This window comes from Prionailurus bengalensis, chromosome A1, assembly GCF_016509475.1.
Source record: "Prionailurus bengalensis isolate Pbe53 chromosome A1, Fcat_Pben_1.1_paternal_pri, whole genome shotgun sequence".
In the NCBI taxonomy this organism is placed as follows: domain Eukaryota; kingdom Metazoa; phylum Chordata; class Mammalia; order Carnivora; family Felidae; genus Prionailurus; species Prionailurus bengalensis.
In genome coordinates this window covers 154,044,410-154,069,863 of record NC_057343.1, presented here as the reverse complement: position 1 = coordinate 154,069,863, position 25,454 = coordinate 154,044,410, and the positions used below count along the sequence as shown (strand labels likewise).

The following is a 25,454-nucleotide window of genomic DNA, read 5'->3' as shown; positions in this document are numbered from 1 at the left end:
TTTATCAAAAGCTCCATTTGGCGAGGGTTATTTTCTGCTGGATCTTATCATTTCTATTTCTAAAATTAAACAGAATTATGTCAAGCTGTTTGCCTTACTGCTTCCTCTACCTTCTGAATAACTGTCAGATTTTCAAATAAAATACATCAGTTACACCGTTTCAAGTAGACTAGGATTTCCAGTATGTGTGTGTGGGAGCAGCTATGGATCTACAGATAAGTCAGACACACTGGGTGTAATTCTGGCTATGCTACTTATAATTGTTCTGGATTTTCACCTCTTTGCACCTAAATCTTCCACGAAGAAATAACTTATCTAATGGTTCACATAAGTATTCATTTAGCTTTAAAAAGAGCTAGGATCTCTATCAACTAGGAAGCTGGGCAGATCACAGGAATTTCTTGGTGAGACAGCCACGGTTCCTTTTCTTCTGCCAGCACTGCACCCCTCAAATTGGTCCTGATGATCTTTATCTATTATTTCCAAGGATGCAGTTCACCAAATCCACGGGAGCAGTAGGAGTAAAGGGGAATGTGTTTGGCTACGGCATTCGGAGAGGTATGGTTCCCAGGAAAGATACATTACAGAGGCAGAGAGACAGGAAAAAACTGGCAGCAATGTCTTTGGGGGCTCACATTTTTCATGTATTCAACTGATTTAAAGTGCCAGATGACTACCTATGTGGGTAGCTGAAAACCACACTTCTTTCTTATAGACCTACAGTAGATGCATGCTGTTAATTACCGTTAACTGTGCTATACACATAGACCTTACTATGTATGTTACCATGTAAATAAACCTTAAATCAAGATTTGTATTTAAAGAGATTCCCTATAATAACTAAGAACAAAGGTGAGCAAAACCCCAAATCAAAATTTCGTGTATTGAATAACACAAGGCTCCAGGGAGATCTCATTCTAGAATGAGTAAATGCTTTTTAAAAATAACCAACATGGGATACATGAAAAGAAAAAGTAAAACCCGCAAATGCCAGAAAAAAAGATGATGGTTTTGAAAATTATAATGGGGACCAGAACAAAAATTTTAGAAAATGGCTTAAAACTCTAAATATAATCCAAAAAGACAAAGCCTAAGGAAAGAAGCAAAGTAAGGTCCAGACAAAAGTATTCTGAGGGAGGTATCAAGGGGACAAAAGGAGCGGGGAAATATGCAATAACAAGTCAAATCTGTATTGGAAGCAGGGATGAGCAGTATGGCGATGCAGAAACCCGAATGACTAAGAGGACACACAGACCTCAGTAGCTGTGGCAGGATGCATGGGAAAAAGTCAGACTTGAAAAATGATTAAGAAAAAAAAAGGTGTGATTATTGTAATCATGTAGATAGAACACAAGGTCTAGTGATAAGTACTCAGGATACTTTGGTATCTTTGATTTTAAAACAATGGGAAAATAGCAAATAAAATGTCTAAGATTGGACCACTCAACTGAGGCAGAGAGACAAAAGAAAACTAAGGATACAAACAGTTTATCAAGCAGGTACAAATGGCCAATATATAAAAGTGTATTCAAACTCCTTGGTCTCATTAAATAAATAGCAACAAAACATTATTTCATTGCATATGCTGGTTATATGTCAACTTGAATGGGCCATGAGAGGCCCAGATATTTAGTCAAACATTTCTCTGGATGTGTGTGTAAAATTGTTTTTGGATGAGACTAACATTTAAGTACATAGATAAACTGAGTAAAGCAGATTGCTCTCAATGTGGGTGGGCCTCATTCAATCAGCTGAAGGCCTGAATAGAACAAAAAACCCCTGGATCTTCCCCTGAATAAAAGGGAATTCTTCCTGCCTGACGGTCTTTGAACTGGACATTGGCTTTCTTCCCCCCTCAGACACCAACTGGAACACTGGCTGCTCCTGGGTTTCAAGCCTCCTGGCCTTTAGAATGGAACCACACCTACACTATCTGTTCTTCTACATCTCCAGCTTGCTAACTTTCCCTGCCGATTGTGGTAATTGCAGGCCTCCATAATCTCATAAACCAATTCCTTATAATAAATTTATATCCATGTATCTATCTATCTACCCAGCTAACTATATTGTATTGATTCTTTTTCTCTGTAGAGCCCTAATATACCACATTTACCTATCAAAATCATAAAGCTCATAATCAAGACTAGCATTAGTGTTGGGAGACTGGTACTCTCAAGAAATATTATTAAGGGGGTACCTGGGTGGCTCAGTAGGTTAAGAGTCCAAGAGTTTGGCTCAGGTCATGATCTCATGGTCATGAGCTTGAGCCCTGCATTAGGCTTCGTGTTGACAGCTCAGAGCCTGAAGCCTGCTTCAGATTCTGTATATTCCTCTCTCTCTGTCCCTCCCACATTCATGCTCTCTCTCAAAAATAAATAAATATTTAAACAAAAGAAATACCATTAAGATTATATTTTGGGGGTGCCTGGGTGACTCAGTTGGTTAGATGTTCAACTTCTGCTTAGGTCATGATCTTGCAGTTCTTGAGTTTGAGCCCCAAATTGGGCTCCACACTGGTAGTGTGGAACCTGCTTGGGATTCTCTCTCTCCATCTCTCTCTGCTCCTCCTTCACTTGTGCTCTTTCTCTCTCTCTCAGATAAACTTTTAAAAAAAGGATTATATTTTTAACATTTTAAAAAATGTTTATTTATTTGAGAGAGAGTATGTGCACACACATACACACAAGCAGGGGAGGGGCAGAGACAGAGAGAGGGAGAGAGCGAATCCCAAGGAGCCTCCATGATGTCAGCACAGAGCTCAAGCAGGCCTCGATCCCACGAACTGTGAGATCATGACCTGAGCAGAAATCAAGAGTCAGACACTCAACTGACTGAGCCACCCAGGTGACTGTATTTTCAACCTTTTTGGACGACAGTTTTGTAATTTTAGTATTTCTAAAAATGTATCTTTAATCTAGTAATTTCATTTTAAGGAATCTGTGCTATGGAAATGTGACATAGCACAATCACTGCAGATTTTTCAATATTAAAAATGGTGACACATAGATCAATGGAACAGAACAGAGAACCGAGAAATGGACTCACAAATGTATGGTCAACTAATCTTCAACAAAGCAGGAAAGAATAGCTACTGGAAAAAGGTGTTGGGAAAACTGAAGAGCAACATGTAAAAGAATGAACCTGGACCACTTTCTTCAAGCATACACAAAAATAAACTCAAATGGATGAAAGACCTAAATGTAAGACAGGAAAGCATCAAAATCCTCGAGGAGAACACAGGTAACAACCTCTTAGATCTCAGCTGTAGCACCTTCTTACTAGACAGTCCCTCAAGGTATGGCAAACAAAAGCAAAAATGTACTATTGGGACCTCATCAAGATAAAAAGCTTCTGCATAGTGAATGAAACAATCAGCAAAACTAAAAGGCAACCAACAGAATGGGAGAAGATATATGCAAATGACATGTCGAATAAAAAGTTAGTATCCGATATCTATAAAGAAATTCCCAAACTCAACATCTAAAAAATAAATAATCCAGTAAAGAAATGGGCAAAAGACATGAATAGACACTTTTCCAAAGAAGACATCCAGATGGCTAACAGACACATGAAAAGATGCTCAACATCTCTCATTATTGGGGAAATACAAATCACAACCACTATGAGATACCACCTCACACCTGTCAGAATGGCTAAAATTAACAACTGTGGCAACAACAGATGTTGGGGAGGATGCGGAGAAAGAGGAACCCTTTTGCACTGCTGGTGGGAATGCAAACTGGTGCAGGTGCTCTGGAAAACAGTATGGAGGTTTCTCAAAAGTTAAAAATATTGTGTCCAGGACCCAGAGGCAAGAAAAAAAAATTAAATTAAATTAAAATAGACCTACCCTATGACCCAGCAATTGCACTATCAGGTATTTATCCAAAAGATACAAGACTGCTGAATCAAAGGGGCATATGCACCCCAATGTTTATAGCAGCACTATCAACAATAGCCAAATTACAGAAAGAGTCCAAATGTCTATCGGCTGACAAATGGATAGAAGAGATGTGGTGTATATAAATATAATGGAATATTACTGTGATAAGAAAAATGAAATATTGCCACTTGCAACAATGTGGATGGAAGTAGAATGTATTATGCTAAGCGAAATAAGTCAGAAAGATAAATAATGTCACTCATATGTGTAATTTAAGAAACAAAACAGATGAACATAGGGGAAGGGAAGGAAAAATAAGATAAAAACAGAGAGGGAGGCAAACCATAACAGACCCTTAAAACAAAACAAACTGAGGGTTGCTGGAAGGGTGGTGGGTAGAGGATGGGCTAAATGGGTGATGGGCATTAAGGAGAGAACTTATTGTGAATGAGCACTGTTGTGTTATAAGTAAGTGGTGAATCACTAAATTGTACTCCTGAAACCATTATTACACTACATGTTAACTAACTTGGATTTAAATTAAAAAAAAAAAAATGGGGACAGGGAAGAACTTAAATGTCCAAAGCTGGGAAATGATAAACATGATATGACAAATTCTATCGTGAGAAAGACACTGTGATGCCAGTAAAAAATGCTGAGGTACACTTAATGGTATGGGAAATTCTAATGATATAACATTAAGTGAAATAAGGAGACAGAATTGTGTAATCCCAACTTTGTACTATAAAACCCAAAATATGTAAATCAGGACATAAACAGAAACATATCAACAATTAGAAGTGCTAATAGAGGAATAATGGAAATATATCTGATTTTTATTTTTCAAAATTATATTTCTAAGTTTTCCATAGTTTCTAAAATAAACATTAATTTTATAATAAGAAATTATTTTAAGAAAAAGAAATAGCAGGCAGATATCCTTGCCCTGAGAAGTTACAAAGTAAAAAATACAACCTGAAAATCAACTGTCAGAAAATCTTTTTAAGCAGGGAATGGTTTTCTTAGGTTGTACCAAGTATCCTCTTTGACACAATGTTTATATTTGTGGGCATTTCCTTTTTCATTAGAATTATCTTCAACAGAACTTCCGCCATAAATAACTGATTTGTTTCCTGAACTAATACACACGTGGTCATTTGTGGTTGTATAAGCTTTTTCAGTTTTTCAAATGAGAATTTTTGAGATATTGCAAAATACCTTGTAATACAAAACATCTGAAAATGAAAGCTGACCAACTTTTGCATTTGGTCCCTAAAATTTTTTAAAGAAATAAGCAAGATAAAATGCAATTTTAGGGGCGCCTGGGTGGCTCAGTTGGTTAAGCATCTGACTTCAGCTCAGGTCATAATCTCATGGTTCATGAATTCGAGCCTTGCATTGGGCTCTATGCTGACAGCTCGGAACCTGGAGCCTGCTTTGGATTCTATGTCTCCCTCTCTCTCTGCTCCATCCCCGCGCTGGCTCTCTCTCTGTCTCAAAAATAAACAAACAAACCATTAAAACAAAATTTAAAAAAATGCAATTTCACAAACATCTCTATCACTACAACTCCATCTCCTACAGCTTTACAATTAGTTATTTCTTAATACTTTATTTGGCTTGATATTTCAAATATCCAAGTCCTTAGCACTTTGCAGTGATAAGTAATCATTAGTCTTCCTGATTCTGCCTCTAGTTAATAAATTAGGATGAATTCAGACTGAGGGTCTTGTGGCAACACACTTTCACCATTTTGACCCTGAGTAAATTACTTTAAATGTTCTCAACATACTATTATTGTACTTGGAAACTTTAATTAGCACACAAATGATTCTCTGAAATGATCTGATATCACACAAAAGCTCATCTCATACATTAAGATGTAAAATTTCCTTAAAAATGGATAGGAGAATGATGTGTTAATAGAGAAACAAAAATTCAAGGGAGACAAAAGTAATAGCTCTAATATAGCCAACCTCACCTTTTAAAAAAGAAAAAGAAAACAAACACTTCAAATTATTGGAAAACATGAACAATCAGAAAAATTAATGCAGGGAGATGAACAAACAACTGACAAAAGAAAAATGCTAAATAAAGCTATGCAAAGATATATAAATGAGACCATGTACTTAGTATAATGTCTGGTACAAAATAAAATAAGCTATTAAAACATACTGTTAAAGAAATAAAAATTTGAAAAAAATATATTTTATAAAATTTCACATCGGCAAACACTGAAAAAAAACTTAGGATACCCAGAACTGGCAAGAATGTGGGGCAACAGGCTCTGTTATAATTTGCTATTTGTTATTTTAGAAAACACTCTGGTAATATATTTTAAAGTAAAAAATTATGTAGGTGTCCTTTAAATGAGCCATTCCATTGCTCAAAATTCATCCTACGGAAAATGTTAACAGAAGTACAACAAACATTATACTCTATAGGAATATTCATTACAACAGGGTTATTAAAAAAACCCAACTAGACATAGTTCAAAAGTCTAACGATAGAGGGTTGGTGAAATAACAAAACACTATAGGACAAAATAAGATTAATATATACTGATATAGAAAACTGTCACATAAAAAGTAAACTGCAAAATAGTACATGAGGTATCCCGCTTTTATTGAGAATGTATATATTCAAATATATGTGAATGTGTATATATATATGTGTATATATATATATATATATGTGTGTGTGTGTGTGTGTGTGCATATACATAGAAAAAAGGTTAAAAAATACACACACACACACACACACACACACACACATGCCCCAGAGGTGCACCTGGGGGCTCAGCTGGTTGAGTGTCTGGCTCAGGTCATGATCTTATGGTTTGTGGGTTCAAGCCCTATGTCAGGCTCTGTGCTGATATCCCGTGGCTTGGTTGGGATTCTCTGTGTCCCTCTCTCTCTGCCCCTCCCCTGCTCTCTCTCTCTCTCTCTCAAAATAAATAACAAACATTAAAATATATATATATATATATATATATATATATATATATATATCTCAAATTATCTTTGTGATGGAGTTATAAGTGATTGTTACACATTAATATACTGATGTTATTATAGTAAGTATTAAGACTTGGAAAGAGCCATTGTTGATACAAATGAAGTCGGTATAAGCAAAAATATTTACAGGAAACTTTACTCTGAGAATAATTTTAGAATAACCCGGCTGTTTCTGGACACAGAAGAACACAGTTCTTCATCTTTCAACAAAAATGAGACTAAAGTTCTACTAATTTTCACAGCTTGTGGCCTGATCAAAAATGATTCCCTGGAACTAAAATGGATATTTAATCATTTACTTCAGATTACATTCACATTTAGATAAACTTAAAAAAAATTTTTTTTAACATTTATTTTTGAGAGAGAAAGAGCGCGAGCAGGAGAGGGACAGAGAGAAAGGGAGACACAAAATCTGAAGTAGGCACCAGGCTGTGAGCTGTCAGCACAGAGCCCGATGCAGGACTCATACTCATGAACCATGAGAACATGACTTAAGCTGAAGTTGGACACTTAACCGACTGAGCCACCCAGGCTCCCCTAGGTAAACTTTAAAAATACCTGCCATGGACTGAATATTTCTGTCTGCCACAAAATTCCTACATTGAAACCTTAACCCTCAATGTGATGTTTTTGGAGGTGGAGCCTTTGAGAAGTAATTATTGTTGGATTAGGTCATGAGGGTGGGGCCTCATGGTAAGATCCTGATAATACTCCTCCTTTATTCATTTATGACAATATTCTCTAATCTTAGACAATAAGTAAACAGGCTCTCTATATTTATGATCATTTTTTCATGATTCTCTTTTTAAGTAATTTAATAAAATAAAGACTCTCATGTGATATCATACTTCCAATAGACCACTATTACTTCTGCTTAGTTCTAATTTAGAGCATACATATTTGTCTTCTATATTAACAACAATGTCTCCTAATATAGCTAACTAAATTAGACTGTTTTCAGAGGATTGAATAATTTATAAAATGGGTAATTGAGCTCAGGATCAGGATAATCAGAAGAGGTTATAATTAAGATTTGTTGAAAAAAAGATTTATCAAAAATATCAAGAGTAAAATTTGCTAAAACACTAAGAAACTGAAATTCTAAAAAGTTAAAAAACTGTAATCAATTTTAAAATTAAGTCATGCATTTTTTCACTACGAGCAAACAAATTCTTAGATTAGGAAACACAGGATCTCTCTGTGCATGCACCCAGGAAGGCCACATGAGGACATAACCTGCAAGAGGGCCCTCACCAAGAACCTGACCATGTTGGCACTCTGATCTGGACTGTGAGCTTCCAGAACTATGAAAAATAAATGTTTGTTGTTTAAAGTCACCCCGTGTATGGTATTCTGTTATATAAAATATGGAAAGCTTTAGTTGTATTTTTCCCCTCATTTATGACCAAAACAAAACTCTTTATGTTAGGCTGATAAAAGCTTCTGAGTTTCAGAAATATTAAAGAATATACTGTTTGCAATATTAATGTCAAAGATGCAAAAGAAAATGATAGAAATAATTTAAATAATAGTATCAGAATATCTGGAGGTAATAAAATGATAAGCAACCCTTTAAGAATTTATAGGGCCAATAATATTTAGACAGGCTTATCTGATAGGTTACATGTAATTATTACTTCATATGAGACACACATTCACAGACTGATAAATTAGGCTTTCACAAACTGACCCCTCCTGTGTGCCAGACACTGTACATTCACATGCATTTTTTTTTTTACATTTATCATCTCAATCAATCCACATCACATTTCTAAGACACAGGTTTTCATTACACCTATTCTACAGATGGGGAACTTCAAGCTCTTAGAGGGCAACTTGTGCAGGGTCACAGAATCAGAATATGGCATGGTCAGTATTTGACTCCTTGTCCATCTACCTCCAAAGCTGCCTTTTCCACTGCACTCCAATCGAAGAAAAATCTACAGACACATCTCCTGACATATTTAGTATAGTGAGGTTGCTGAAGTATACTGTTTTATGTTCCCGCATTTCAGTACTTGGGTGTTCTAGAGTTAAGCATATTTATGTAATATTGGATTGCCTAAATATCAGAACTGGTCTCTAGTTTCATGTGGCCTTGAAAAATAACAACTCGCATTCCTGGCACAGTCTAGTAGCCACTAGGGAAGAAATTTGGGTGGGAGAATGCAGCTGTCACTCTTTGAAAGCTTCATTTCTAATGAAAGCCCTAATTTACAAGGATATTTCTATATTTGACCTGTCTCAGAGTCCAGCCAGTACAGAAATTCTGTTCCTTGGGTGGAAGGTAGGAATGAGGGGGTGAAAGGGACGGGGTTGCTTATTAAAAACAATGTAAAGCAAGTGATTTAACTTCATGGCTTCCTGAACTAATGAATAAAAGCAACTGGGGCAAACAGACAAACCAAGAAGATTGTAAGAAAAGCTGGGGTATGTGATGTCCACAGAGGCCTCGGAGGGGGCCAATATATTCCTGATAATTTAGAAATTCACGTTCATGCCTAGGACTGTGCCCATGCTCAGGAAAAACCTGAGAAGCCCTTAGGCTCTCTCATCACTGGTTGACCTTGAAGGCCTACATAAGCAGGAAGTGAAGGCTAAGGGGTAGTTGTCAACTTCCTGGTGGAGTGTTGAAGTCATGTTCTAACATGCACATAGAACCACTTGGTAAAGAGTGGGAGATGTCTTGGTTCCAAGCATTTAAGGAAATAATTGTCAATCATTAATCACTAAACTAACAGAACACAGATCAGTGGCCACTGACAAAGAATATTTATAGAATTTAGTCTTATACCTTTATAGAATTAGTTCATAAAACTCAATAAATGAAGAACTACTACTGAAATGAGCAGAAACAACAAACCCTGAGGAAAAGGGAGAAAATAATTTTCAGATTTTCCACATTATATTGTTTAGAATATCCAGTTCTATACAAAAATTACAACACATGCAAAGAAATAAGAAAGTATGGTCCATATACAGGGGGAAAAAAAGCAAGCAAAGTTACTATCACTGAGGAAAACCAGATATTAAATCTACTGGACAAAGACTTTAAACCAGTTACTTAAAATTTGTTCAAATAATAAAAGAAACCATGTGTAAAGAACTAAATGAGTGTATAAGAATGATGTCTCATCAAATAAAGAATACCAACACAGAGAAAGAAATTGCTAAAAAAAAAACCAGACTCCCCCAAAACAAACAAATAAAAAAACCCAAATGCCAACAGAAATTCTAGTGTTAAAAAGTATAATAACTATAATGAAAATTTCATTAGACAAGCTCAACAGCAGTTTTGAGCAGGTAGAAGAAAGAACCAGTAAATAAGAATATAGATCAGTTGAGATCATCAAGTCTGAGCAACAGAAAGAAAAATAATGAAGAAAAATCAACAGAACCTCAGAGCTCCTGGGACATCATCAAGCTTATCAACAAATGAATACTAAGTGTCCCAAAAGAGGAGAGAAAGGGATAGAAAGAATATCTGGAGAAATAACAGCCAAAACCTTCCCAAATCTGATGAAAAACATTAATTTGCACATTAAGCTCAACAAACCTTAATTAGGAGAAACCAGTGACAACCATATCTAGATATATCATAATTAAACTGCTGAAAGACAAAGACAAGGAGAGAATCTTGAAAGCAGCAAGTTAAATCATATGACCCAACAATTCCACTCTTAGGTATATATCCAAGAGAACCGAAAACATGTTGGATGACACACAAAAACTTGTACTTTAATATCGTGTGCCATTTTTGCAAAACAAAACAAAAAAAATGCATACTCGCCATATAATCATGGGAAAACATTAAATAAAACCAAGTTTGGAGACATTCTATAAAATGATTGACCAGTACTTATCAAAAGTAAAAACAAGGGAAGACAGAGGAACTGTCAGATTGGAGGAGACAAAGAGATGTAATCACTGAATGACATGTGGAATCCAGCACTGGATTTTGGAACAGAAAAAGACACTGTGGAGAAAACTGGGTAACTCTGAGCAAAGTCTGCCATTTAATTAATAGTTATTTATCACAGTTAATATCTTGGTTTTGATCATCGTGCCATGGCTACGTAAGTATGTGTGTGTGTACCCAGGGTGAAGGGTGTATGTAAATGCTGACAATTTTTGCAACTTTTCTGTGTTTAAAATTCTTTCAAAAATAAAATAGAAAAAGAAAAGACTGTATAGACAGAATAAGTTTAGAAGAGAGCTATTGAGATAGTGAAAAGATGCAAAAGCACACTATACGAGGACATATATATTTTTTAAGTTTATTGATTTTGAGAGAGAGAGAGAAAGAGAGAGAGAGAGCAAGCATAAGGAGCATAAGCAGCAAGCATAAGCAAGAGAGGGGGAGAGATTATCCCAAGCAGGATCCATGCTGCCAGGGCACAGCCCAATCTGGGGCTTGATCCCACGAACCATGAGATCATGACCTGAGCTGAAATCAAGAGAGTTGGATGCTTAATGCTTAACCGACTGAGCCACCCAGGCGCCCCGTGAAGACATATTTGAACAAATCAGAAATGTTCAGCTTGGAAAAAAAAAAAAAAAAAAAGAAAACTGTGACACTGAAGGATTATCACATGGAAAATACCCAGTTATTTTTTGTTTCTCGTTTGTTTTTTGGTATGAACTCAGCAATCAGACATTGAGACAGAATCTAAGAGATTTTTTTACTCTACGTAAGAAAGCCCTGGGAGGAAATACATTCTTTTTTACAGATGAGTTCAACTATAAAATGAATGAAAATTGGTCTGCAATGCTGTAAAGATTACTCAAAGATTGCATGGGGAATGGATTCAATGCTTTATAAAGTTCTCTTTTGTCCAGGTTCCACCTTGCTTGTAAAGAGAAGAATCCAGGGACTCAGAAGCCATGAGGGATGTCACTCAAGGCACCAGGCAGAATGTTTCTCAGAGAGATAAAGTAGTAGTCACAAAAGCTAAGGTTGTTGCTAGGAGAGATAAAGCTAACACAAGATAAGGGAATGAGATAAGATTAGCGGAGTAGGTTGTTAATCAGTACCCATAAAAAGTCAAATAAACTGAATATTTGGGATAAGAAGTTCAAGATACTTTGAACAGGGGTTTTAATCATGATGTTTTTGAGGACTTTATTAAGGCAAGCTTGAAAATATTTTCCAACCCTTCAATTCTGGGATTCTAAGATTTTAGACGAAAGTATACTTCCAATATCTCTTTATTTTGGAGCTCTGAATAAATGGAAAATGCTAGTCTAAAGCAGCTATCTCTATGTTCATATATTATGTGTATGTGTGTGTGTGTATGTGTATGTACACCCATGTGTAATAATACACTCCCTAGCTGAACAAATCTATGAAGAGATCCTGATTAATACTGCTCCTGCATTCATTTATGTCAATATTCTTTAATCTTAGACAATAAGTAAACAGGCTCTCTATATTTATAATCATTTTTTCATGATTCTCTTTTTAAGTAATTTAATAAAAATAAAGACTCTCATGTGATCATACTTGCAATAGACCACTATTACTTCTGCTTAGTTCTAATTTAGAGCATACAGATTTGTCTTCTATATTAACAACAATTTCTCCTAATATAGCTAACTAAATTAGATTGTTTTCAGAGGATTGAATAATTTATAAAATGGGTAATTCAGCTCAGGATCAGGATAATCAGAAGAGGTTGTAATTAAGATTTGTTAAAAAAAAAGATCAAAATATCAAGAGTAAAATATGCTAAAAACTGAGAAACTGAAATACTAAAAAATTAAAAAAAACTGTAAGCAATTTTAAAATTAAGTTATGCATTTTTTCACTATGAGCAAACAAATTCTTAGCTTAAATAGATGAGAATTCACTTAGGCCTATAGGTATATGCTGATTTTTTCTTAAGTTTGAATTCATATGAATTAGCAAGCAAGAAAGAAAAAAGCAAGTGTTTGGAAGCACAAACCAATCTATCATCATTATTATGTCAGTTTTACTGCTATTGACATGTATTGATGTGTCAGGGTCTTGCAGCTGAAAGGTAGGAATACTGAGATAAGAAAGCCTTCACTGTCTTCTTCTCTATATGGCATGACTTGGACACTGATTCTCAATCACTCTATCCATTCCTAGCCACAGAGTTGTAGACTCAAATTAATGTGTTTTTTTTTTTTTTTAAATCGATTTAGGGATAATTCTCAGGGCTATATTCCTTTTGCTTCCACCCTGGCTCTTGACTTAGTTCCATATTCTCTTCCCTCTGCCCTTTGCATGAACAGTCTAAAGATTTCTCTTTAGCTTGTTTCTTTTTTCTCAAGTAGCCAAGAAGTGAATCCAAGAAAAATGGGTGACTACTTCCAAGGATACTCTATAAACTACTCAATAGAAACTAACTCTGGGTACTCTCAATAGAATGACTTCTGGTAACCAATGGAAATCAATCAAAATTGATTGATTTCCTTTACTTTGACTTTATTTTATTTCAGCACTGTTCAATTATAAGATAAAAAGAAAGCTGGAAAAATTTCTAGCACTAATTTCAAAAAGTGATGAAGATGTCTTTAAGAAAATGTTAAAGGTATAGGAAGCCTTCTTTTGTTAACTTTGAGTATAGTATGATTCCTCATACAGTCATAAGATCATCTGACTCAGTGACAAAGGAGCAATAACAAGTCTATACTGGATTTTCTACTTTACAGACAAAAGCAAACTTACAATTTTATAGTCTCTGTAGGACCTTTCTCCAGATCATGTTGTGTATCTTAAACCTAGATTAAAAAATCCATTAGTCTTGGTAAATTACAATTTGACCCTTTATGTATGTATAAGAAAGTTTTTTTCTTATAAAATATCACCGTTATTATGTAGTATTTAAAGTGTTGAGATACAGTATTATTTGGTCACTTCCAAGTACTTTTAGATACATTTTCATAATCATATGATTGTGCAAAATTTTATTATATACATGTTACTGCATAGAGAAAGCATGAAAGTTATCTCTAAACCCTCCTTTGTATACACTTAGCTTGGGTTGTTAAGGCTTTCCTTTTTTCGGTTCAGATATTTACATTAAAGAGTAAATTATGCCCTGTATCCTTCAAAAATTTAGTAACTTTTACCATATGTTACCAATTATTAATCACTGATCTCTACTCTGAATTTCAATGAACATGGCTGACATAATCAAGTGTTCATAATATACTATGGTTGCTAAATCATAGGATTTATGACAAGTTCTGAGTCTATCAAGGCTACATATAAGAGGCAGTATTTTAATCTGAAACTAGATCCTTGACAGAGCTGATATTTAAGTTGATGTTTAGAGGAAAATAACAGATATTTTCTAGGCAGACAAAAGCAAAGAAAACCATTTGAGACATAGAAGATACATTCAAAGGTATAGGCACAAGAGACCATTGGAGATATCAAATGAATGATTCGGTTACAAAGGTAATTGGGGAGGATGGGTGTGAGGGATGCTAAATGAAGCTGGCTCAGCAGGTTAGTGTCAACTATGGATGACCTATCAGTCCATGAACTTGAAGGTAATGAAATAAAAAGGAAGAAATTAGAGATGGGAATACAAGCTAGGAGGCAACCCAAAAGACCAGACGAAGATGACAGAACTGAACTGAAGAGACAGTGATGAAATAAGACATGAAGATGAAAATGAGAAGGTAAATTAGGAAGACATGTAGGAGTTAGGCTAGAAAATAATTTGTGACTAATAGCATGTGAAGTGTAAGAAAAAAGAAGTAGAAAAACTCTTAAGTTCACAGTTTGGGTACCTGGGCGGATGGTGGAACTTTCCTAGGAAATACAGGTCAAAGCACACATTTAGAAGATCAATTTTGAACATGCTAAAGATAAGATAGCTATGCGTCATTCTGGTAAAGATGTTTATTGGACTTCTGAATATATAATATAGGTCCCTAAACAAACTCAGCTTTTCCAAAGCACATTATAATAAACTTGTGAAAAATCAAAGACAAAGAGAATCTTAAAAGCAGACACAGAAAAGAAGCTTATAACTTTCAAAGGACTACCCTTAATGCTATCAGAGGATTTCTAAGCACAAATCTTCCAGGCCAGGAGAGAGTGAGTGGGATGATATATTCAAAATGCTGGAAGCAAAAAATGTGCTAATCAGGAATACCCTACCCAGCAAAATTATTCTTCAGAAATGAAGGAGAAATAAAGATTTTCCTACACAAATAAAAGCTGAAGGATGAAATCACCACTAGGTCTGCTTTATGAGAAAAGGTGAAAAGAGGGGTGCCTAGGTAGCTCAGTTGGTTGAGCATCTGGCTCTCGATTCAGCTCAAGTCCTGATCTCACAGTTGTGAGATCAAGCCCTGTGTTGCTGTAGGCTCTGTGCTCAGTGTGGAGCCCACTTAAGATTCTCTTTCTCTCCCTCTGCCCTTCTCCCCTGCTTGCATGTGTGCACTCTCTCTAAAATAAGACACAAAGAAAGAAGAAAAAGGAAAAGAAAAGGTGAAAGGAGTTCTTCAGGCTGAAATGAAAGGATGTTAACTGGTTGCCTGAAAACATGTGAAAATATACAGTATACTAGTAAAGATAACTATACAGTCAAATTCAGAATTCTCAATAATATCATGGTATGATAATCACATAACTCTAGTATGAAGGTTAAAGAAAAAAAGGATTGAAAGTAACTACAGCTACATTGAATTTCAAATGAAAACACGATTTAACAAGAGGTAAGTTTTAACATCAAAACATAAAAGGAGAGGGGTGAAGTGGAAGGGCAGAGTTTGTGCAAGTGACTGAAGTTTTAAGTTGTCGGCATAAAATAGTTATATCTAGATGAGGTTTTATGGAAGCCTCATGGTAACCATAAAACAAAGACCTACAGTAGATACACAAAAGATAAAGAGTAGGGAATCAAAGTGTACCACTAAGGAAAACCATTAATTAGTAAAAGAAGACAGCAAGGAAAGAAGAAAGGAATACGGGAACTACAAAACAGCCAGAAGACAGTAAGATTGCATTAGTGAGTTTTTACATATCAATAAATACTCTAAATGTAAATGAACCCAATTCTCCAATTAAAAGGTAGAGTGGCTGAATAGATTGATAAAACTAGAGCTGGGGTGCCCGGGTGGCTCAGTCGGTTAAGAGTCAGACTCTTGATTTCAGCTCAGGTCACAATCTCATGGTTTGTGAGTTTGAGCCCCTGTCCAGCTCTGTGCTGTGTGCTGCCTGCTTGGGATTCTCTCCCTCCAATCTCTCTGCCCCCCTCTCCCACTCATGCTTGCTCTCTCTCTTTCTTAAAAAAAAAAAAAAAAAAAAAAAAACTTAAAAAAAATCTCAGGGGGACTGGGTGGCTCAGTCGGTTAAGCATCTGACTTCAGCTCAGGTCATGATCTTGCAGTCCATGAGTTCGAGCCCCACATCAGACTCTGTGCTGACAGCTCAGAACCTGGGGCCTGCTTTGGATTCTGTGCTTCCCTTTCTCTCTAACCCTCCCCTGCTGGCACTCTTTCTTTCTCAAAATGAACAAACATTAAAAAAAAAAAAAAACAACCAAACCACAAGATTTAATGATATGCTGCCTATATGAGAGTCACTTCAGCTCCAGGGACATACATAAGCTTACAGTAAAAAAGTGAAAAAGATATTCCATCAAGTGGAAACCAGAAGTGGGCAGGGATGGCTACACTTATATCAGACGAAATAAACTTCAACTCAAAATGTATAACAAGTGATAAAGAGAGCCATGATATAATAATGATAAAGGGTCAACTTATCAAGAACATATATGACAATCATAAATACATACAGACCCAATGTCAGGGCACCCAAATATATAAGAAAATGTTAACAGATATGAAGGGAAAAATAAACAACAATAGGATAATAGTACGGAACTTCAATATTCCACTTTCACCAATTGATTGGTCTTCCATTAAGAAAATCAATAAGGAAATGTTGGACTTGAACTTTAGTCTATAGTTTAGACTAAATGGACCTAAAGACATATACAGAACATTCAATCCAAAGTAGCAGTATATCCATTTTTGTCATGTGCACATAGAACATTTTCCAGAATAGACCATATATTAGGCTACAAAACAAGTCTTAAGAAATTTAAGAATACTGAAATCATACCAAATATCTTTTCCAACGGCAATGATATGAAATTAGAAATCAGTAACAGAAAGAAAACTGGAAATTTCACAAGAATGTGGAAATTAAAATTATACTCCTGACAGCAAATGGGTAAAAGAAGAAATCAAAAGGGAAATAAAAAAATGTCCTGGAAAAAAAACCCCACAACATCCCAAAACAATTCTAAGATGAGACTTATAGTGATAAATGCCAACATTAGGAAAAAATAAAGGTGTAAATTAACAACCTAACAAATTAAGAACACCTCAAGGAACTAGCAAAAAAGAATAAAATAAGCACAAAGTTAGCAGAAGAAAGGAAAGATCACAGAATGTTGGTGGGAATGTAAACTGGCACAGCCACTAAAGAAAACAGTACTGAAGTTCCTCAAAAAATTAAAAACAGAACTATCATATGATTTAGCAATCGTAACTCTGGGTATACATCCAAAGGAAATGAAATCTGGATCTCGAAGAGAGATATGCACTCCCATTTTCACTGCAGTATTATTCACAATAGCTAAGATATGGAAACAACCTAAATGTCTGTCTCTAGATGAATGGATAAAGAAAATGTGATGTGTATATACATAACACACACACATACACACAAATATTTTTTTTATATCAGTGCAATAGAATTTATTGAGCCATGAGAAAGAAGAAAATCGTGCCATTTGCAACAACATGGATAGACCCTGAGGGCATCAGGGATAGACAAAGAAAGACAAATACTGTATATTCTCACTTATATGAGGAATCTAAAAAAGCCAAATTCATAAAAACAGAGGGTAGAGTGTTGGTTGCCATGGGCTGCGGTTGGAGGAAATGGGGAGATGTTGGTCAAAAGGTACAAACTTTCAGTTATAAGATGAGTCAGTTCTGGGGATTCAATGTACAGCATAATGACTACAGAGAACAATAGTGTATTATATACATTTGAAAGTTGCTAAGAGTGTAAATCTTTCATTTGAAAGTTGCTAAGAGTGTAAATCTTAAATGTTCTTATCACACACATTTAAAAAGGTTAATTATGTGAGGTAATGGAAGTGTTAACTAAAACTCTATTGTAGCAGTCATTTTGCAAGTGATGTATCAAATCATCACCTTAAACTTACACAATAATATATGTCAACTGTGAAGCCCAGGAAATTTTTAACAAAATAAACAAAATAAATGCATACTGCCTGGCATACAATAAGAAGAAAAAAAAAAGGAAAGAAAAAAAATCAGATAAAACCCAGACAGTATAAGTAATAAAAAAATGAGTGTAGAAATTGATGAAGTTAAAATGAAACTGACAACAAATGCATAATAGAGATTATCCAGTAGTAAAAAGCTAGATTGGGGAAAGAAAAATAATATTAATAAACCCTCAGCAAGACTGATCAAGAGAGGGGAAAAAAAGTAAGAAAAGACACAAATTATCAATAACAAGAATGAAAAAAGTTTCATTACTGTAGATCTTATAAACATTAAAAAATTATAATACCGATGTGAAATAAAAACATTCATAGAAAAAAGATTTACCAAAATGATACAGGAAGAACTAGATACAAAAAATATGAATAGTTCCATTTAGTTTAAAGAAAATAAACCTGTAGTTAAAAGTGTTCCTGTAAGGTACCTGGGTGGCTCAGTCAGTTAAGCATCTGACTTTGACTCAGGTCATGATCTCATGTTTGCGAGTTAGAGTCCCACATCGCGTGGGCTCAAGCCCTGTATTGGGTGAGCTCGTGCCCTGCTTTGGTCAGCTCTGCTCTTCTCTCTCTCTCTTTCTCTCTCTCTCTCTCTGCTCCTTGCTCACTTGCACCTCCCCCCCCCAAAAAACCAAAACAAAACAAAAAAAACAAAAAACAAAAACAAAAACAGCCTAGCTAGCTTCATGTGTAAAGTCTTCTAAAATACTAAGGAAGAAGGGTGTGCTGGCTGGCTCAGTCAGTAGGGCAAGCAACTCTTAATCTCGGGGGTCATAAGTTCAAGCCCCGTGTTGGGCACAGAGCTTACTTTAAAAAAACACAAAAAAACCACAAAAACAAAGAAGAAATAACACCGAACTTGAAAACCTTTCCAGCTAATAGGAGAAAAGAGATAGATTGCTTCTCACCTGTTTTTATAAAATTATCATAATCTAGGTTCCAAAGTTTGAGAAAAACATTTAAAAATAATAACTGGATATATGGATGCATTAGAGAAAATTCTTCATAGAAAGATGTTTTTTGTTACTGTGAAGTAACCACTACATGATAGATGAGCAGCTATTTCCCATAACCACAAATCCTATCATTACCGCTAGATAAAAGTTTTTACATGATGTTGTAAGTACAAAATATTTTACATAAATCATATCATAATTTGTATCCTTATACTGAAATTAAAGTGATAATGAAAATACAGAAGTAAAAATAAACTGTAACAAATTTACATAGGGATGATTTAGGAATTCTAAGTGAATGGAGGATCAATGTAACCTATAAGAGTGACAAAAGTTAGTCACTTTGGTCTAATAATCCCTAACATACAAAAACCAGGTAGAGGTTAATGTATTTTGCATTTTACTTATAATTGAGCCGATAATAAAAAACTTTTTGCAAAAGCCTCAGAAAGCAAATATTTTAACATTCAGTTGACTTGGACATTCTTGTACAATAGTTTATTTCTCTCTTAAATTTTTTTTTAATGTTTTATTTATTTTTGAGAGAGAGACAGAGATAGAGCATGAGCAGGGGAGGGGATTTATTTTTGAGTGAGAGAGGGGCTTTTATTTATTTTTGAGAGAGGGAGGGAGACATAGAATCTGAAGCAATGCTCCAGCTGTCAGCACAGAGCCCGATGCAGGGCTCAAAATCATGAACCACGAGCCATGACCTGAGCAGAAGTTGGATGCTTAACTGACTGAGCCACCCAGGTGCCCCTATTTCTCTCTTTAAAAATCCTTTTAGAAGCACCAAGAGAGTTCCTTCTAATTAATATCACTTTTATCAGGTTCCATTTACCAAGGCTGGATGGGGACATGTGTTAATGGTAACACTGCTGCCAAGTAAGTCCTGTGTTGCCAGGAAGCTCATGAAAGGTATGGGCAGCTGGCAGCCAGGACTTGTCTCATGGTTGCTTTGTATTAGACAAAGAATGATGCTGAACTTTCTGACACTAATCCTGGCTGCCCAAGATTTAAATTAATGTCAGGGGTAACAAAATGTCACAACACAATTTTGAAAAGACACCATAATTCCCTTCTAGAAGATTAGGCTTTTAGAATTTTATATGCACAAATACATTATAATGCTATAAGGTAAACAGTATGAGGGAATCTTACTGAATCTTAATAAAAAATGACTATATTTGGCATCTCAGTGGGTGTGTGCGTATCACATAGCTATTTTTCTTGGTTGAATGTAGTGGGGGATATGTGCGTGTGTGACTGCCTATTTGTGAAATACATTTGCATACCTCAATAATAAGTATTTATTAATTATTAATAGATAATTATAACTGATCAGGGGCAATAATGGTACTGAAATGATTTCTGCTTATATACTACTTTTACATTTAAAGATTATTCACATCTATTAACTAGTAATAATAATAATAATAATAATAATAATAACCTGTGAGATAATTAGGTAATACTATCTTCATAAGATTGTGAATAAGCTATTCTTTATTTAGAAATGTTACTTTTCCCCTCTAATCCTCATTACACCAAGGGAGCTGATTAAACTTTAATATTATAAAGGTTTTTAAAATTTATTTATTTACTTTGAGAGAGCAAAGGAGCGTGCAAGTGGGGAAGGGGCAGAGAGAGGGAGAGCCAGAATCCCAAGCAGGCTCCACTCTATCAGTGCAGATCCTGAGGTGAGGCTTGAACTCCAGAACCACGAGATCATGACCCAAGCCAAGATCAAGTCGGATGCTTAACTGACTGAGCCACCCAGGTACCCCTAATTTTTTTTTCCCTGCGTGTGGAGTCAATAAAAAGAGCTGGGTGGTCCTCAAAGCCATAAGATACCAGATTCAGGATTAAGGCATGTATATATGTGTGTATATACAAATTTGTTACATTTTAAGATTATTAGTGTACTTTAGTAAGAATATACAAGAAGGTTGTAGTTGACCCTGTCTCTTTCCTGTGTACTTTTGCAGACACTTTCCATTCACTCTGATACAGTCTTTTGGTATTTAAGGATGTTATGGATGTCAGTAACTATCATTTTCTCCCATCCCCCCACCCCCAAATAAATATCAGAGTCCTTAGATAATATGCCATACTCCCTATTTTTCATTGTTTCTACTCTTTATCAAAATTTTCATAGTTCTCTGATTTCACTAGGTATTTTTGTCTCAATCTAATAAACTAAATTACACTAAAGTACAAATTACTGTGAACCATCTAATACATCAACTCACCTGAGAAAAGTGCATCTATCAAGGGAACTGGAAAGGTAATAGTTTCTTACTTAAAGGGATAATTAGAGGAAGCAGAGATGCAGACAATCTGGGAGGAATGCAAGGTCTTCCTGGTATTCCTCCTTTAGTCATACCACCTCGTCAAATGTTTCACCATCTACTACTAAAGCTGTCTGGGTACAAAAGGCTAAAAAGGCTAAATGAGTTGTGCCTGGATGTACTTACAGGTCACCATGGATGAGTCCATAGATCTGTGGCATGCTCTGATGATAGATTCCTCTCAAAATAACTATGAGGAGAATCACCACAAAAGCTGGAAGTCCCCAACTCAGAAGGAAAAATAGCAGATATCGCCTCTCTGAGTGTTCATCGTTCATCACCAGTACGTACCAGAAATTCACAGACTAAAGAAGGAAACAGAACATAAAATGAACAGGTTCTGGTCTAATGGCACAGGACACAAACTTACTACTGATCAACAAAGGGCTACCATTACTTTATAATTATTTATTTTTTTATTTTTTTTAGTTAGTTCACAGAAATTCAGGATACCTCCCAAATCTTGAAATAGTGAAAAATATTTATTATACCTTTTATTTTTCTTAGTTTGCTTTGATTTGTTGTCACAATCATCTATGATTGTTCTGTGAATGTGTCTTTGAAGAAACATACATTGATATTCAAACCTACTTCTCCTGTGAACAACTTCATGATGATAATGAAGCAAATAGCCCATTGTTCTAGACTATTGGACAATTTTTATTATGGCCTTTCTGACAGGGTTAGACACTTTTCTAGGAATGTGTACATAATTGTGAAGATAGCCCCATGTCAGTTCCCAGTACGGGATACAGATGAGTAAACAGAAAATGACTCCACAGAGAAAAAAGTACTATGATGGGGTAGTTTTTGTAGCTGTTTTTCTTTCTCAGTTTATACTCTTTTTCATTCATTTACCTGACAAATATTTACTGAATGCTTACTGAATTCCAGGGACCAGTCCAGGCACAGGGGATATAGCAGTGAAAGAGATAGGGGAGGTATTTGCTTTCTTGTATGTTAGTTTCCAAACAAGTGGGAAAGAAATATTAATGAAAATATTTGTTTTATATTTATATCATATTTTATATCCATTATTTCTTATTTAGATAAAAATATAAAAGATAAGCATATAGAGAATCAGGAAGATGAGGGGGAGCATCAGATAAACAGAATAGGAAAACAAAATGTTCTTATTGGCCCCAAATCCCACGCTTTAGCTCCCACGCCTAAGCCAAATTTGGAGCTTATATATTCTGCCTTCTAGTGTTCTCTTTCCATTAGAGTACTTATGTTTAATTACATTTAGCAGAGCAACAACACTGAACGTCATTTCTCATGCAATGACACTTCTTTACTAAATAAATCCTCCTTCTCAGTTTCATCTGGTGGAAAACGTGTGAGCATAAATACATATATACACCTACACACACACACACACACACATACATACATAAGTATTTATATATATCAGAGAGCTAGCTAATCAGGAGCAAGCAACAATGCCATAGCTTTGGTCCCCTTATGCATACAATGAGGTTATTACAAAGATTAAATGAGATATTATGTATAAAGTGCTGAGCACATTGTCACCATTAGAAAATGTTACCACCTCCCTTAAATCTCCTTTTGGGGGCGCCTGGGTGGCTCAGTCGGTTGAGTGGCCAACTTCGGCTCAGGTCACGATCTCGCGGTCCGTGAGTTTGAGCCCCGCGTCGGGCTCTGGGCTGATGGCTCAGAGCCTGGAGCCTGTTTCAGATTCTGTGTCTCCCTCTCTCTGACCCTCCCCCATTCATGCTCTGTCTCTCTCTGTCTCAAAAATAAATAAATGTTAAAAAAAAAAAATTAAAAAAAAATAAATCTCCTTTTAGGATGTTAGACAGTGTGAAAGACAAAAGATAAACCATCTAAGACCAAAAGTAAGCTGTGATACAATGGAAACTCTTTCTATGGGATAAATAAGCACGTCTAATGTTCATGGGAAGGCTTTTAGGTGCTGCTTACAGAGTCTTCCAAGTAAGGTTCTATCTGGACCTAATCAGCCTTGAGGGATTAGTACTGAACGGCCTAAGCCAGGAAAAAATAAAAATGTTTGGTTACTTGGAGATTTTTGTCTCTGAATTTTATTTCCTGTCAGCACTCCATATCTTTATGTATATCTGCGTATGCCTGTAATTATGAAGCATGTTTTGAGTTGTTCCTTATGTAAATTTGTTCTAACTTCTTTTTCAAACCATTGGGTCCAACAGGGTTTTCTCCCTTCTTTCCATAATTAGGACCGGGATGCGCACCCAAGTAAGTGGGACCGCCATCAACTGTCTGACGCTGAGGTGATCAAACAGCCTGTTACAGAATAAAAATTCAGGCAAAAGAAGGATGATTAGCCCATTTCCCAAATAAAAGTATTAATTATTTACTTTAAATAGATGTTTGTGTGTATCCATATAAGATGGTAACTCAGTGGGACAGTTGGTGGAAGAATCAGAAAAGAGTGGGTTAAATGACTTCTAAGTTGGTTCATCATGATAGAGATTGGGATATTTCAGAAATGTCTGCTTTTATAAAGATGGACATTAGTTCTATCAGTTAGAATCGCCCAGTCTTTTGGCAACTGTCTGACCTTTACCAGAGGCTCAGATAAGACTGACACAAGTATAACTGTTGGCTAGATTTGGACATGCATGGCTTCTGCTCCAAAAAGCTCAAGGCACAGTGCTGATGAACAAACAACACAATTCCTATAGTCACAACCTTTTGTTGACTTTAAAAAAAAAATCCTTTTCCCTTCCAAAAGAATCCAACCACTGACATGTACTTTAAGGACAGGATTTCCCACTGTAAGTTTTGTTTTGTTTTCTTCTTTTTGCTACAGAATTGAGATACAATGTAATGAAATGATGTTTAATTATCTTAGAAATACCATATGGCTCAAAGATAAAATCTGTGTTGGTGAGCTAACTTCAAGTTTTACTTGAATTTTAAGATATTTTAATATAGTATGGTAGGTACCTTTTGAGATACGACTGGGTCATGAGTTCTTCTCAGAACCCTATCTTTCCACTACTGATTCCACTCCCAAATATGCAGAGTGGATTCATGACCCTGTTCTTCCATTCATAGCTGATTTGATCTGGGACAGAAGTTTGACCCAAGCTGGGTCAATTATGAATCACTGAATTTCTTGAAATTCAGCTGGTCAGCTGAAAAAAGAGCACATAGGAACTTTAGCGGTAGGAATAGGCAACAGCCCAGGGAAGAGAGAAAGTGTGTTTTCAGAGGAGACAATTCTTACAGTTCTTGGGTTCAGTAAGTTATCCTACATGCTTATTATTCCTTTTATGATTTAAATGTTTGCTCAAATTAGTTCAATTTAGTTTGTTGTTAAAAGAAAAAAAGGAAAATGAGTGAGATATATAATGCTATTCAAAAGCAGTGGGATTAAAATCACCAGTTACCACCATTCTCTAAACAGAGAAGACAGTGGAGCAGTGACTACGTTCTTTTCCTTGTAATCACGGTTCCTCTCTTGTAATCTGAGGTAAGAGGGTTTAAAGACCATCATGTCTGTATGATAATTTCATGTTGACAGATTCACAGCATATGCAATCTGTGTGCCTTGGTGTCTGTGTGATGACCCAATACTGGAACCAACGAAATTTTGAGAACTCAATGCAAGTTAAAGGGTGTCACTCTCACCCAAACATGTTTCAGGTGGACTGAGCATGGCTTACTGTTCACTGTCCATATGTCACTTTTTTCCTGCCAAACACTGTGAACTGAAAATTTCAATAGTTAGGTCTCTATGTACGTTTCTATCTCTAAGCTTTAAAATTTTTGCTAGAACCATCTTATGGGCCATCTCAAGACATCACCACTACGTAGTCATGCTGTTTTTTAGCCAAAATGTTACTATCCCCCAATTTAGCCAACTGTATTAATCTAACTTGAGTATACTTCATAACACACAGCTCACAGGTTCCTAGCATTACTGTAATGTA

The 25,454-nt window shown here is 35.6% G+C and overlaps 1 protein-coding gene across 1 annotated transcript in view; it reads right to left on the bottom strand.

Annotated features, from left to right (window-relative positions):
- ADGRV1 (adhesion G protein-coupled receptor V1) overlaps positions 1–25,454 on the bottom strand; it is a 564,199-nt gene that overhangs the window by 170,998 nt on the left and 367,747 nt on the right. Inside the window, exon 85 of the mRNA XM_043593538.1 lies at positions 21,643–21,821. Within this exon, the coding sequence (XP_043449473.1) occupies positions 21,643–21,821 (179 nt within the window). The remainder of the gene's footprint in view (positions 1–21,642; positions 21,822–25,454) is intronic.